The sequence below is a fragment of the Octopus bimaculoides genome, chromosome 15, assembly GCF_046866305.1.
Source record: "Octopus bimaculoides isolate indiv1 chromosome 15, ASM4686630v1, whole genome shotgun sequence".
Taxonomy (NCBI): domain Eukaryota; kingdom Metazoa; phylum Mollusca; class Cephalopoda; order Octopoda; family Octopodidae; genus Octopus; species Octopus bimaculoides.
This window is the reverse complement of record NC_142942.1, coordinates 54060994-54078106: the sequence shown is the minus strand read 5'-3', so window position 1 is coordinate 54078106 and position 17113 is coordinate 54060994. Positions and strand designations below refer to the sequence as shown.

Genomic DNA, 17113 nt, shown 5'->3' with positions numbered 1-17113 from the left:
CTATCGGTCTCTTTTGCTGGACTGCTAAGTTGCTGGGACATAAACACACCAATGCTGGTTATCAAGCGATGGTTAAAGACAAACACAGACACAAAGATATGTGCACACCACCCCCTATATATACATATATATATATACGATGGGCTTCTTTTAGTTTCCATCTGCCAAATCCACTCACAGGGCTTTGATTGATTGAAGGCTATAGTAGAAGACACTAGCCCAAGGTGTTACGCAGTGGGACTGAACCCAGAAACATGTGGCTGGGAAGCAAACTTTTTACCACACATCCACACCCGCACCTTTCTTCCTGTTTTTTTTTTTTTTTCTGAGATGGTAGTGTGTCACTTAAAGGAATTTAGCTGATATTTCTAGCAGGTTGAGAGACCTCTTAGAGGGAGGAGGAGGAGGAGGAGGAGACAGAAGAGTATAAGTATACCAGCAACAAATACTAATGAAACCGTCCAACTATAATTAACAGGGTGTGAGTGAAATTACTAACGAGACAGGTTTGTTTACATTAATATAGAACTGTACTAATTAAACCAATCCTTTTCGATTTTTTTTTCTCTTGGAAATAGTTCCAATTAAGTTTTCCCTTTCTTCCTTTCTCTCTTTCTTTTTTTTTTTTTCGTTTTGGTGAACAGGTTCAAGTCCAGTGTAGTAAGGTCACTTAATAAACCCACAATACAAAAAAGCCCGTAGTTAGTGACCAATAGTGACCAATAAGCTGAAAGGAAATTTAACCTTCAGCTTTTGTTTAAATGAAAAAAAAAAATGTTAAAAAAGCACTCTTTAAAGAACAAAGGACAAAAAAAGAATCTAATTAAATTTAGAAATTAGGTGCTTTGATTACTATAATTACCAAGAAAGGAAACTGGCGCCGTGAAAGGTTTCAAGGAGATCTTGTATCAAATCTGGATATACACTATACATGCAAACATGTTTGTGTGTGAATGTATATGTACATGTATATATATTTATATGTATGTATGTATGTATGTATAATGGCACAAGGTTGATGACATAACAATGCCAGGTGCACTTTTAGTCGGACACCTTTTATTTTAAGTTCAATTAACAGTTTTGGTGAAATGTCCAGGTGGCCAACCCCAATTCCTAAACAAAATCTAAAATATACGTTGTTGCTCTGCCCTGAGTGAACTCTGGTCAAGCAAGCAGTTCTATGATTAAAGGTAGTCAAGCCATGGACATTGTTTTTGATTGTTTTCTAGAAAACAGTGTATCTAGCACTAAATTTATCCAGTGTGTCCTGTTTTTAAGACGGAATGGCTATATTTGAAAGACGATGGAGGAGCTTTCTTCTTAATTCATTAAAAATAATCAGGTTGGTTTCAGAGATATTTGGCTGCTCTTTCTTGCAAGTCAAGCAGTCAAGCAACTATTTAGAGGATCACATGATCGCCCATTATAATAGTGCAGTGTGATCTGCAGTTGGTTTGACAGATATTTCTAGCAAGTCAAGCTAATATATAAAGGATCACATGTTAGCCTATTAAAGTAGTACAGTGTTATTTGAGGGAGATTTCACTGCTATTTTTTGCAAGTCAAACAACTATTTAAAGGATCTCATGTTGGCTCAATAGAATGGTACAGTGTGATGCAAGGGAGATTTGACTGTTATTTCTAGCAAGTCAGGCAACTATTTAGAGGATCTCATGTTAGTCCATTAAAATAGTACAGTGTGATTTGAGGGAGAATTGACTTCTATTTCTAGCAAGTCAAATCACACTGGCCAACATGAGATGCTCTAAAGACTTGCATTTCTTGCTAGAAATAGAAGTCAAATCTCCCTCAAATCACACTGTACTATTTCAATGAACCAACATGAGATGCTCTAAAGACTTGCATTTCTTGCTAGAAATAGAAGTCAAATCTCCCTCAAATCACAATCTACTATTTCAATGAACCAACATGAGATGCTCTAAAGACTTGCATTTCTTGCTAGAAATAGCAGTCAAATCTCCCTCAAATCACAATCTACTATTTCAATGGACCAATATGAGATGCTCTTAAGACTTGCATTTCTTGCTAGAAATAGAAGTCAAATCTCCCTCAAATCACACTGTACTATTTCAATGAACCAACATGAGATGCTCTAAATACTTGCATTTCTTGCTAGAAATAGAAGTCAAATCTCCCTCAAATCATACTGTACTATTTTAATGGACCAACATGAGATGCTCTAAATACTTGCATTTCTTGCTAGAAATAGAAGTCAAATCTCCCTCAAATCATACTGTACTATTTTAATGGACCAACATGAGATGCTCTAAATACTTGCATTTCTTGCTAGAAATAGAAGTCAAATCTCCCTCAAATCACACTGTACTATTTCAATGAACCAACATGAGATGCTCTAAAGACTTGCTTTTCTTGCTAGAAATAGAAGTCAAATCTCCCTCAAATCACAATCTACTATTTCAATGAACCAACATGAGATGCTCTAAATACTTGCGTGACTTGCTAGAAATAGCAGTCAAATCTCTCTCAAATCACAATCTACTATTTCAATGGACCAATATGAGATGCTCTAAAGACTTGCATTTCTTGCTAGAAATAGCAGTCAAATCTCCCTCAAATCACACTGTACTATTTCAATGGACCAACGTGAGATGCTCTAAATACTTTTCTTGCTAGAAATAGCAGTCAAATCTCCCTCAAATCACACTACTATTTCAATGGACCAACATGAGATGTTCTAAAGACTTGCGTTTCTTGCTAGAAATAGAAGTCAAATCTCCCTCAAATCACTCTGTACTATTTCTATGGACCAAAATGGAAGGGAATAGGTGGTATTCATCAACCCTGCAGACATTGTATTGTAGCTCAGTGGTTAGTGTGTCAGATTTACAGACATGATATTGTGAGTTCAATTCCCGGACCAGGCTGTTGTATTCTTGAGCAAAACACTATTTTTACATCGCTCCAGTTCACTCAGCTATAGACATGAGTTGCGATGTTACTGGTGCCAAACTATATTGGGCTTTGCTTTTCCCTTGGACAACATCAGTGACATGGAATGGGGAGACTTGAATGCGTGGTTGACTGCTCTTCTCCCATCAGAGAACCTTACTTTGAACTTTTGCCTTGAAGAGGAACTTCCTTGGTGCAATCCAATGATCAATCATGACCAAATGTGGTAATTTTTTTATAAACATAAGCCTATTGGAAATTGAGTCATAATTCTTTTTTTTTTTAATAAAAACCTTTAAACTTTTTCAATTGACCCCAAAATCATTCTGTCTTCAGTAGTGAAAAAACATCTATATAGTTCAAATTAAGAAATCCTAAAATTTTTGTGACGCTGGTGGCATGAAAAATGCACCATCCAAATGTGGCTGATGCCAGTGCCGCCTGACTGGCTCCTGTGCTGGTGGCACATAAAAAGCACTCACTACACTCACGGAGTGGTTGGCATTAGGAAGGGCATCCAGCTGTAGAAACCTTGCCAGATTAGATTGGAGCCTGGTGCAGCCTCCTGGCTTGCCAGTCCTCAGTCAAACCGTCCAACCCATGCCAGCATGGAAAAGACATTCAACGACATTGATGATGGTGATGAAACAGCAATAAGCTTCCTGAACTGAACTGAAGCATTTTATCTATCATCATCAGCTCTTAGTGATTAACGAACAACTAACGAATTGAGAAGATGATATGGCAGGTGCTCTGTAGTGGAATTGGTAACGTGGCCCCATGCCAAGTGGTATGTGGTTTTAGTCCAGTTTGAGTGTCTGTTGCTATAATCTGTCCCAAGTTAGTGCTTATAAAACATCTGGTATAGTCAGGAATGCTTCGTCTTCAAAGGGTTAAACATATTTAGATAAAATTAAAACTTAATTCTACACATTCATACCGACATAAGACCACAACAGTAGCTAGAAGAAGAAAGAGGAGGAGACAATGATGACAACGAATGCCTCAATGTGGTCATTTGATCTTCCAAAAATAGCAGTCACATACCACTGGAATCACACCCTGTCTTCTTAAAATAAGAAAGAATATGAAGTTTGTAGAGAAAATAATGTAAAAGCAGGCATAAGTTTTGAATTACTTTCATTACATATTTTGAACATTGGAAAATGCAGTTCGAGATATATTTTGCCAGGAAAAAAAGGGAAAAAGAAAAGATGGGATAGTTTTGACTGAAATATCTTTGAGCAAAGATCTGCACAACCAAGGCTGGCCTGGAGCTAAACAAACACAAAACACAAAACAACAGTAACATCAAAAAGACTTTAAAATGATTTATTTGTATGGTTTCCTTGTTTTTAAAAATCACAGTTGTAGTTTCAGGACCACTTTGGTCTCCTCCCCAATGAAATATATACACAGACCTAATTAGACTCATAATAAGGGTTTTGTTAATTGGCGAATCTCCATGACAGGCAGGAGGGCAAAAGTTCTGGAAATCTCTCTTCTCCAAAATGAGACAGCTGCTATGAGAGCCACTGATGCCAAGCACAGACTTTTCCATCCAAACCGATCTGGAAATGAGAACATTCGTGAAGCTCTTTCTTGGAGATCATTATCCTTTGCAGAGATTATTTCAACTGGTTGTAGATTCTTATCTGCCAAAAGCTGAAAAAAAAAAAAAAAAATTATATATAAAAATACCTACTGACTTAAACTGCAGCCTACCGACAAACAAGCAAAAGCACATGTATTGAGTACATATGTCTGATAATGCTTACAACACCAGTGGTGCTTCTGGTTCACATTTGAATTTATTCTTGCATATGCATTGTCGTGGCACACCAGCAAATGGTTTTTACACTATTTGTATAAGGTCATAGGCTAGCGATTCAATTTGTCTCTGATTCAGCTCACACATGTGACGCCGACAAGCCACAAAATTGGCAAAACATAAATGCCCATCACTCCTGAATGGGATTAGGGGTCAGTTGTTTCCCCAGTCTAAGACCTTCAGGTGTTTTAACACTTGGTGCTTCGAGAGAGTCATCCCTACCGCACTACACCGCAGCCTACTGACAAACAAGCACAGCACATACATTGAGTACATGTGGTCAATAATGTTTATACATCAAAATATAAGCCACTATTTTTAATTATCTCTTTCCAGCATCCACTGAGCATTTTCACCCTGTCTTCCAAAATGTGGCTAACCATGAAGCTATTCTATAACAAGAACCTGCTTGCCCCACTTACATCTCCCACACTTTAACCTACTGGTTCTCAAATCACAAAAAGGATACATTGGAGATAATGCTGATCCAAGATACACTGTGTTACAGTGTTTGAGATGGGCAAAAATAGGAGTGGATGACCACAGCTTGAAAGCCTTTGATTATAAGCTCAGCACAATCAATTAAATGAACTTGATCTATCATCCACTATTACACACAAACGTACACACATGAAGATCTGGCTCTACTCACCGTTTTAATTTCTTTGTCAAATTTCTCAAGCTGAACTAGAAGTGTGTTAACATTCTTCATGGAATGTGATGAGTAATGTAAAAATTTCTCTAACAATCTCGTGTCCTAGCAAGAAGAAACAAACAGTAAATGAATTTTTTAAATCAACCTTTCAAGGGAAATCTGTATAAAAAAAATTAATTTTTTCTTTTATTTTTCTTCTTCTAATATACGGTACCATCACAGACTGAAAAAGAAGGGTAAATTCAAGGAGGAAAAGGAGAATCACCACTGTACTGGTGGCATATAATAATCACCCACTACACTCTTGGAGTGGTTGGCGTTGGGAAGGGCATCCAGAGGCAGAAACCTTTCCACATCAGATTGGAGCCTGGTACAGCCTTTTGGCTTGCCAGTCCTCAGTCAAACTGTCCAACCCATGCCAGCATGGAAAACGAACGTTCAATGACGATGATGATGATGGTATGTATGTGCTTGTGAATGTGTGTGTGTATATATATATATATATATATATATATATATAAGTGTGTGTGTGTGGGTGGGGGGTTCCAGTTCCTTGTTTTGATATGGTGGAGTAGTTGCGAGTGCCACTGTCACACAAGCAGTGTCATTCATTTCCAATATTCTGTAAGAACACATCTAGTCATGGGGAAATATCATCATGTTTAGATACAGGAAGAACAGCTGGCCTCAGGAAAATCTGTCCAACTCATGAAAACGTGGAAAAGTGTGCTTGAAAACAACGATGTTGATGATGACACACATACATATAAAGAGGGCTTCTTTACAGTTTCCAGGTATTAAATGTCAATCATATGGCACAGGTTAACTGATGACTGTAATAGAAGATACATGCCCAAGGTACACCCAGTGGAATTGAACCTAGAACACCAGAACGCCACTTCTGTTATGTGCCAAGTTTTGTGGATATTGCAGAAGGCCCACTAGAATTCCTCAAATATGACTCGAGGGTCCTGTCTTTGTGTCTTATTCTTTTTTTTAATATGTGCACAAACAAACTTTGAAGAAGGCTACAGTCAATTATATAGCATTATGAGACAATTCATAAATAACAGAGAGAGAGAGAGAGATCTGAGGATAGTGAACTCCTTAAAAGTCTAAATTACTTACATTTGTCTCTTCAACAATGCCAGGATGAAGTTCAATCTGCTTACCAATGTAAACAATGGTGGAAGTCATGTAGAGAGCATGTTTAGAGATATTGGCTAACATGGCAGTAGCATCAGCACAACTGAAATATAATATGGACAAAAAAAATTAGGACTGTAGTTACAACAAGAAGAACTTCAATGTTGAGTTCTCGTGTTCGTACAAAGGTCACATATTTTGGTGGATGACCATTGTCATTTATCATCCACTTTTCCATGTTCACACAGGTCAGGTGGAATTTGTTGAGGTAGAAATATATATATCTACCTAAAAGTGACTATACCCTTCGATCCACCACTAGTTATGATAACATAAATATTGGAAGGAGACACATAAAATATGTATGTGTCTATGTATATGTATTTTTCCTTTCTACAAAGTTATACTCCTCTCAAACTCTATTGCTTATCTCTATTTTACTCTTATTATTTCTCTTTCTTATATACTCTCTAATAGGAATATTGTACTGTGTCTACTAGTAACTGATTCTTATGTATATATATATATATATATATATATATATACATGTGTCAGTGAAGCGCTAAGAGCACCGTCCGAGCATGATCGTTGCCAGAGCAGCTGTCTGGCTTCCATGCCAGTGGCACGTAAATAGCACCATTTGAGAGTAATCGTTACCAGCGTCACCTTCCTGGCACATGAAAAGACATTCGAGTGTGGTCATTGCCAGAACCGCCTGACTGGCCCTCGTGCTGGTGGCACATAAAAGCACCCACTACACTCTCGGAGTGGTTGGCGTTAGGAAGAGCAACCAGCTGTAGAAACCTTGCCAGATCAGATTGGAGCCTGGTACAGCCTACTGGTTCGTCAGTCCTCAGTGAAACCGTCCAACCCATGCCAGCATGGAAAGCGGACGTTAAATGACGACGACGATGATAACAGGTAACACTAATCCGAAAATAAACCAAATCTCACACAGCAAACATTACATAACTTGTCCTTTGAATAAACAAAACAAAACTAACAAAAAAAAAAACAACATAGTAAAAGAAGTGAGATTTTATTCCTTACGTTATGCTTTGATCATAATGTATCTTCATTAGACTAGACGTCTCCCATTCCATTTGGTGTACAGCTCTTATAGCTTCAACTAATCTCTTCCGAGAACCGATCTGCTGAATACCAATCTGTTGAAATAAATGAATCAATAAAACCAAAGTTTATTTCAGGGCATGGTAATGTTAGAAAGATGAAATGGAGCCAGTTTATCGTATAAAATTTTTCATTTTTTGCCTGTTTTCCATATTTGCACGGTTTAGAACAATGGTTCCCAACCATTTTTCACCTATGGACTCATTTGATTCTTGTTTTATTTGGGTGGACCCTCAAAACCATTCTATGTTTTAAAATATCCTATTACATTTTTATGTGGAGGCACATGGCTTAGTGGTTAGGGTGTTGGACTCATGATTGTAAGGTTGTGGTTTCGATTCTTGGACCGAGTCAGATGTAGTATATTTGAGACAGATTTTCTACAGCCAGGTGACCTTCCTGTCAACAACTCTCACCTGTTTCGAAGTAATGGCAATTGTTTACAATTATAATGCCATGTGAAGACAAAGACACACACACATATACGATGGGCTTCCTTCAGTTTCTACCAAATTGACTCACTAGGCTTTGGTTAGCTCAGGTTTATAGTAAAAAAAAACACTTCCCCAAGGTGCTTTGCAGTGGGAGTGAACTTGGAACCATGTGGTTGCGAAGCAAACTTCTTACCACAAAACCATGTCTGTGCCTTCTGCTTGTGCCACATAAAAAAGTCCTGTCCACTCTCTTGGGTGGTTGGTGTCAGGAAGGGCATCCAGCTGTAAAAGTCATACCAAAACAGAGAAGTCTGGTGCAGGCCCCAGTCAAACCGTCCAACCCATGCCAGCATGGAAGGCGGATGTTAAACGATGATGATGATGATGACAGAAGAAAGGGTAGTGAAAGAATGAGAAGCGCTAAGAGTCAAGGCCCTTCCTTTCCCATTTGTATTCTTTTTGAAATTTACCTTTTCCAGATCGTCTTCAGTAAGCGTCAATAACTGATTGAAAGTAATATTGTGTTCTCTGAAGTTTTCTATTGTCGATTGTAAATGAAGTCCGTAGAGAAAGAGTTCCAACTGACTGTATGTACTTGATCTGAAACAGAAAGAGAAACCCATCAGAATGGGTGAAAATGTGAAATGTAATAAGAGAATACAGTTCTATAGTCAAGAGATGAAGAATTATTTACATTATTTACATTTGACGGATATTTGTTGTCATCTTGTTTGTAGTTAACACAAACAAGTGGATTTGGCCGTTTGGAAGTGAAGTGTTTGGACTTTGGAGACTGTGAGAAGATATCTACAACCAACATCTTGACCGGTAGTCCAAAAAATTCTCTACAATAGCAGGTTACAAAAAAAAAAAAAAAAATGGAAGGACCACTTCTTTGTCCTATGAACTTACCTGTTTGCTATGCTTGTAATTTTATTGTCGTTCATCTTCGCTGCAAGAGATGTTTTTTCCTCTGTGTCTTTGTAGCTCTCATCAATATAAGCAGCAATCTGATGGAAAAAAAAACATCAGAAGAAAATATACATCTTATAATATTGTAAGATGGCAAGCTTGGCATTATTGGTAGCATGCCAGATAAAAGGCTTAGTGGCACTGCGTCTGTTTTTGCGCTCTAAGTTCAAATTCCATTGACGTCCACTTTGCCTTTTATCCTTTCAGGTTCAATAAAATAAGTACCAGTGGAGGTCGATGTAATCGACTTACCCCGTCCTTCGAAATTGCTGGCCTTGTGCCACAATTTGAAATCAAAGTTATCTTAGACAGGTTTTGATATGAAAAGGGATAATTAAGAGATGCGAAACCCGTGAAAAATAATTGATAAGCAAGGAAAGGGAAAAAAAAAGGGGGGGGGGATGATTTACCTCCTCAAATGATCGTAAATAAGCAATATCTGCAGCAGAATGTCTTCTATGGTCTCTTAATTTTGTATCGGCACCAGTTTTCATCAGTTCTACAACAAGAGACATATGGCCACTGTTTGCAGCATGGAATAAGGCCTGGAAATAAAAATTAAAAAATGCAAAATAATAATTAAACCCCTGAGATATAATACATGTTAATCATCATCATCATTGTTGTTTAACATCCGCTTTCCATGCTGACATGGGCTGGACGGTTTGACTGAGGGCTGGTAAGCCAGTAGGCTGCACCAGGCTTCAATCTGATTTGGCAAAGTTTCTACAGCTGGTTGCCCTTCCTAACACCAACCACTCTGAGAGTGTAGTGGGTGCTTTTTACGTGCCACCGGCACAGGGCCAGTCAGGCGGTAATGGCATTGACCACGCTCAAATGGTGCTTTTTACGTGCCACCAGCATGGGAAGCTGTTGGGTGGCACTGGCAATGACCATGCTCGAATGGTGCTTTTGGCACCAGTGAGGTATGTCTGTATAACAATATTTTAATCTACTAGATTACACACACACACACACACAAGAAATAAAACAACAACTCAAGAAAATATAAAAACCAAAATTGATCACAGGTGCACATGTGGCTGTATGATAAGAAGCTTGCTTGCTTCCCAACCACATGGTTCCTAGTTCAACTCCACAGCGTAACACCTTGGACAAATGTCTTCTACTACGACCTTTAGTTAACCAAAGCCTGCGAGTGGACATGGTACGTGGAAACTGAAAGAAGCCTGTCATATATATATATATGTGTGTGTGTGTCTTTGTGTCTGTGTTTGTCCCTTACTACCACTTGACAACCGGTGTTGGTTTGTTTTCATCCCCGTAACTTAGCAATTCAACAAGAAACTGATAGAATAAGTACCAGGCTTTAACAAAAGAAAAAGTACTGGGGTCAATCCATTTGACTAAAATTCTTCAAGGTGGTGCCCCAGCATGGCCGCAGTCTAATGACTGAAGCAAGTAGAAGATAAAAAAAATAGTTTGGAAATGGTGATACTGGTACTTACAGACCATCCCTGACTGTCTGTTATATTAGGGTCAGCATAAAAATCCAACAGCTTTATTAGAACTGAGAGGTGGCCCCTCTTGGCACTATACATCAATGGTGTTGTGTGATATCTGCAGAAGAAATTTGTTACAACATGATCTGACAGTTAAAACTGTTTACAGCAAACAAGACTCAAAACAAAAGTAAACAAAAGCACTCAGAGAGCGCAAACCTCTGCCAAGGCAACACCAACGTCCTCTCAACAATTAGCCAAAGATGATTTTTAAAATGAGAACATCTGAAATAAACTCGACTGCTCTCACAAATGAGAATACTAAAAATGAACCCAACCACTCTCAAAAATTAAGTACCAAAACGAGAAAAATAATCCAGAATCCTTGTCTGGTACCTGATCGGATCCAATGGTAGTCATGGAATGTGAAGGTGGCTGTAGAGAATTTAGTAATAGTAATAAATAGTTGACCCTTATCTAATACAAGCCAAATCCACCATTCAAAATAGCTTCAAAGATGGAAGTAATAATAAGTTCTACTCAAGAATCTTTAAATGAATACCGTGAGACCTTTTGGTTTTCTCTTTTCTTAAATTCCAGCCTTTCTTTAGTATTCCTGTTGTTTTAGATTGATGTATAGACAGATGTATATATGTAAGTATACTATAAAGTGTTTATAATTAAGTATAATATATAATATCTATATTATAAAAATATGTTGTTATTTAATTTCTGAACGGTTTTGCTGTCATTTGTTTATGTAGTTTGATTTCTTTATCCATCAGTTTCTACTAAGATAGAGACACGAGTAAAATTAATAATAGAGAAATGAAAATAAAACTTTGAAAACAGCCTAAAGGGAGATAATTGAGAAAGACTTGAAAGTCAACATAAGATCATAATCATGTAAAGTAAATATAACAAATAATCCAGAATACTTGTCCGGTGCCAGATCAAACCCAAAATCTAAACTGCTCATGCCAAACATCCCTAAAAGTTTCAATCAAATCCATCCAGTGATTCTTGAGATATCTTGTCCACAGACAAACTAACAAACAAACAAACACGGCTGAAAACAATACCTCCACCTTGAAGGCAGAGGTAACAAGAATCGAAACAAAGATCAAAGAAAAGAGAGAAAAATATGTCGTTTTTGTTAAACATATATTTTATATTTAACATATATATTTATATATAAATAAATATATGTTTTTAGAAAAGATTATTTCAAAATTGTATAATTTTCTTAAAATGAACAATGACGTTTTGTCATTGCTTAGCCCTAGGTCCATGCTTTGCTTTGGGTCCTCAAATTCTAATGAAATCATAGGAGAGCCACTGTGCCAGTGTGTCTTGTGTATCTAAACCTTTCCATGCTTACAAGGGTCAAATGAGAATTTGCTAAGACAGATTTTCTAAGGCTGGATGCTCTTCCTGTTGCTAACCTTCAGCTGTTTCCAAGCAAGGTAATTATTTCCCCCATGACTAGACATATTTTTGGCAGAAGGCTGGAATCAAACAACTTTACTTGCATGATAGTGACCCACGCTTATGAGACGGGGAAGGAGGGGAGGGGCTATAGTTGAAGACACTTGTCCAAAGTACCAAGCAGTGGCTTCTTATACAGCCATACCTGTGCCTATAAACAAATTACTACATTATATATGTTCCATTGTGGGCATGAACCATCAGACATTTGGTTAACAGCTGAAAGCATTGACCAATATATAACATACATGTTAAAACAAAACAAAATAAAATTTTTTAAAATGATCCTGTTTACCTGTCCATAGAATCAACTTTAGCTCCATGCTCCAATAACAGAGTGACACACTTCATTATAGAATTCTCATCATCCTTATCTGCAGTACACGCAGCCATCAGAGGGAAAAACCTGTCCGTGACTGGAAACAACACAAAACAATACAAAATTTAATGAATGGGAGTAAAAAAAAAAGTAAAGATAAAATTAGAAAAGGTACTGAGGTATTCTTTATCCCTGTGTATCCTAAAAGGCAGCAGCTAAAAGGGAGTCAGGAAAAGGAATTTGGGCCCCAATGGTCAAGGTAGAATGAAGATCTTAAGAAAGGAAATGGATTACATATAAACTCACCATGGTTATAATCAGGAGAAGCATTCTGTTCCAAGAGATAATGGACAATTTCAGGATGACCAGCGTTAGAAGCATACAACAATGGTGTCCAGTTTCCTTTAAGTTTAACATCAACATCAGTTCCTGTAGTAATAAGAAAAAAAGAAGAGTTTATTGAATTACCGTATTTTAACATGTATAAGGAAACCCGATTTTGGGGGCTTAAAATTTGGAAAAAAGATTTTGTAAGGGATTACAATACTATCCACCTCTGTGTAGTAAATTCACTATTTTTTTTTTTTTTTTGATTTTACTAAATAATACAAACCTTGCTGTTGCAGACCAAAACCAGAGTCTTTGGAGTCTGTTTCATCATATATACATATATATATATCATCATCATCATTTAACGTCCGCTTTCCATGCTAGCATGGGTTGGACAATTTGACTGAGGACTGGTGAACCAGATGGCGACACCAGGCCCAATCTGATTTGGCAGAGTTTCTACAGCTGGATGCCCTTCTTAATGCCAACCACTCCGAGACTGTAACCCTCTCTTTTATCTTTTACTTCTTTCAGCCCTTAGATTATGGCCATGCTGGGGCACTGCCTTCAAGAATTTTTAGTTGAATGTAATGTATCAACACCACTACATTTTTTTTTAACGTCTGGTACTTAATCTATCAGTCATTTTGCTGAACCGCTAGGTTACAGGGAGGTAAACACACCAACACCAATTGCCAAACCGGGCACACACACACATAGAGATACATACATATATAGGACGGGCTTCTTTCAGTTTCCGTCTGCCGAATCTACTCAAAAGGCTTTGGTTGTCCTAAGGCTATAGTCGAAGACACTTGCCCAAGGTGTCATGCAGTGGGACTGAATCTGGAACCATGTGATGAGGAAGCAAGGTTCTTACCACACAGCAACACCGGCACCAAAAATGGTTTGATTCGGCCCCAAGCAACTTAGATTTTCACAAGCTTCTTACAGAAATCTAGCTCTTTGGGATCGGTCAGCGTAAAGAGTAAGGATGATCTGAGAGTGAGGAATAATAATAATAAAAGAGATTGCAGAAGAGAATGTCTGCTCTTACCATTTTCAATGAAATACTGTACAGTAGTGAGGTCACCATTCAAAATGGCTATCCGTAGATCATCAACAGGAAATTCTACTTTAGCCATCAGTTTACTGGAAAGATCAACAACTGGTATTCGCTGAGGAATTGGATTTGATGTATCATTCCAAGACTCTCCATTTTGCCAGGTTTCACTCGTGCCAAATGGTTTTCTTTGATTCGCTTCATTTGTGTTCTCTTCGAATGATTTTGGTTCTGACAGATTCTTGTCCTGGGGAAAAGTAACAAGGATGAAGAAATATATATCTGTATATCATATCTCTGCAATATATGCATATGTAGTGGTTATATATAGTCAGTACCAGGTGTTGATGTGGCTGCATGTATGTTATTACAAGAGTTTATATAGAGATGAAGAATAAATTCAAGCTCTGTATATTTACTACATAAAAAAATATCTTATTTACTGGTCAATGATGATATATAGAATCAAAATGTAGAATCTAGTTGAATGAAGTAATCAATGCAAGAAAGTTCAGAGATAGAAAATGCAGAAATAACAGCTAAGTGGTGGCTTTCAGTCATGTGGCACAGAGAAATGGACAGACATAGCAATGACGTGATCGGCTCTAAGTCTAATCAACTAAGAAGCGAAGAGCTGGGTTAGCAAGCTGTTTTTATTAATGGAATGCTAGACATTCTAGAAACTTCCAAGAAAAACGCTAAGCTTCTTGAATTATTAAGAATCACGTCACATGACACAGATGCTTCGAGAAACTTGGTAAAGGGAGGTTACTCTATAATTCTACTCGCAAGGGAGATCATTCAACTATTTAGCTTCATAGACCACTACACAAATATTCACACCACCCATAAACATGCATATATAAATACACACGTATACAACATGGGTTTCGAGTGGAAGCAGTGCACCATTAACAAAGAAATTAGAATCCCACCCCACTGAAGTACCAGAGGACGTCAGGGTGTTCCAGTGCCAAACCCTAGCAATCACCTGCAATAGCACAGTTGGCTATTTAGACATCTCCCCCCCACCCATTTTTTTTTTACAGAGGAACACCAAGTCAACATGGCACAATATATAACCGAGATATCATTTATTTATTTATTAATTTCCATTTTCTTAGGTTATTCCTTTTACTTGTTTCAGTCATTTGACTGCGGCCATGCTGGAGCACCGCCTTTAGTTGAGCAAATCGACCCCACGACTCATTCTTTGTAAGCCCAGTACTTATTCCATCGATCTCTTTCGCCGAACCGCTAGTTTACGGGGGCGTAAACACACCAACATCGGTTGTCAAGCGATGGTGGGGGACAGACATACAAACATACACACCACACACACACACATATATATATATAGGAGAGTATTGTAGTTTGCTTGATGCATTGTGTATTGTTTGTAAAGAATAAAATGTTTTGAATGACACAACAATGCACTATAATTACAACAATGGACTATAATAACTATATAGTATATGATATGATAGTTCGGAATAAAAATTCCTTCTTCAGATATCCCTAGGAATTGATAGAGTCGCTGCTATAATCGGTTTTCCAACAGCTTTTCTTTTGTTTTTGTCTATAGTAGAAGACACTTATCCAAGGTGTCACGCAGTGGAACTGAACCCAGAACCATGTGATTCTCACCACACATACATATATATGTGCATGTTTTTTAATAAGTCATCTCCAAGAGATATACTTTAAAAATGCTAAGAAGTGTCTTGCTTAAATATAATCTTATTGTGCTTCAGACATCAACGAGCAGACACGTGGTGTTATTAAATTGAAAGATTTCGAAAGAACAAATTCTATGAATGAACAATTGTTTTGAAATTGTGTCTTCGTTTGAAATCTATCACTTGACATTAACAATGGTCGATGATATACACATCATTTAAATAAATACTTTAAATAAAGTAAATTCATAATTTCTCAGGAACATCATTCAGAAAAAAAAAAGCAAAAACAACTAGTTCGTTGTTTATATAATTTAAGGTAAGCCGAAAAACCACAACACCAGATAATATATAAATTAGTAACAACCTTCTTGCAATGTATTAAACAGATAACATTCGACTGCATTATGTATGTTAGAAAGAGCAGTGAAATCGCCCTCAAATCACATCAAACCAACAAGAGCCTCAATATGCGGTTGCTTTTTACCTGCAAGAATTTGTGGTCAAAATCTTTCTTGATCATATACCCACGCAGTTCTTTTAATTAACAAAATTAACTTTTAAACATTTTATAAGAGCGAAACATTGAAATGAATTTTAATATTACACGTGTAGAACAAGCTGTGATTTACACGCGGACTACCAAGCCAAATTCAATGAAGAATTCAAAGGTTTAGTGAGAAAAAAAAAATCACTTCTTTTAAAATTTCAGTTTCAACTTGCCACTGTAATCCTTTCAATAAATTACAAATGAATTTAAAATGGTGTGATGGGGGGGGGGGGGGGGGGTTAGGTGCTTTGATCTTGTATATAATTGTTTTAGAAATTTTATATCTCGACATGCTGTTGTTTAAGCTGCAGGATAAACCTGACAGTAGACCTTTAATCGAAGACATTCCAGCAGTGACTATCCTATCTGAATAGGGGTATGCAGGACCATCTCTCAGACTTACACTTGCATGGTTTAAGCTTGGAGACAAGCCTATGTGTGGTGGCAGGAACAACCAGGTATCCGTCGAAAAGGACGACGTCGTCAAATGAAAACGAAGAAAAACGGCGGGGGTCTCCTGTTTTCGTTTCGATAACGACTATGATACTACTATATAAGGCAGTCTGTATGATTTGAAAGTGAACTGCCTGCTATTTCTAACAACTCAAGTGGTCGTGTAAAGATTCTATCACTGGACATCAAGCTAAAGTGAAAGTACAAAGGCCACAAAATTTTTCCTTAGGAGCAAATTACATTCCGCGCGAAAAGAATTGTTCTATTTATGGAGTCGTGTTGTTTATTCATTCGCAGCTGATGAATTCTCACCGTCGTGGCACCGACTTTTCTTTCTTCGTACGAAGATAAAGATAAACATATAAAGAAAAAGGAATCTTAACAAGATAAATCATGGGATTTGAATGAGGACGGGTTTTAACGTCACTTGAGGGTTAAAGATCAAATGGTAAAGAAAGAAATGAAAGATATATATTACATGTTGATAATAACTGAGCCCATAATCATCGGAATCATCTGAGAATTCGTCTTCAAAGCCGGCAGGTAAGACATTAGCCATTTTAAAAGATCAACAAAGATTAATAAATAAATATTTATGCGGAACAGTTCCAACCAATAACTTCCGCTTCAATAATTTACAGTTGTTTAAAAATAATTTACAGTTA

General features: G+C 37.3%; 1 protein-coding gene across 1 annotated transcript; it reads right to left on the bottom strand.

The window, feature by feature from the left end:
* Positions 1–4252: 4252 nt before the first annotated feature.
* Positions 4253–17081, bottom strand: LOC106878169 (ankyrin repeat, SAM and basic leucine zipper domain-containing protein 1). Its single transcript, XM_014927310.3, has 12 exons — positions 16927–17081; positions 13761–14013; positions 12680–12802; positions 12350–12470; positions 10573–10684; positions 9514–9648; positions 9044–9141; positions 8602–8731; positions 7617–7732; positions 6549–6669; positions 5418–5522; positions 4253–4599 (listed from the first exon to the last, which is right to left on the bottom strand). The coding sequence occupies exons 1-12, from the start codon at positions 17005–17007 to the stop codon at positions 4366–4368; spliced, it is 1629 nt and encodes a 542-aa protein (XP_014782796.1). The 5' UTR covers positions 17008–17081; the 3' UTR covers positions 4253–4365.
* Between the last annotated feature and the right edge of the window lie 32 nt (positions 17082–17113).

Coding starts and splice junctions, on each gene's coding strand:
- LOC106878169 (XM_014927310.3), bottom strand. CDS start 17,007: ATGGCTAATGTCTTACCTGCCGGCTTTGAAGACGAATTCTCAGATGAT. Junction 12,471..12,679: donor TTCTCCTGATTATAACCATG/GTGAGTTTATAT, acceptor TGTTGTTTCCAG/TCACGGACAGGTTTTTCCCT. Junction 6,670..7,616: donor CATTATGATCAAAGCATAAC/GTAAGGAATAAA, acceptor ATTATATTTCAG/TTGTGCTGATGCTACTGCCA.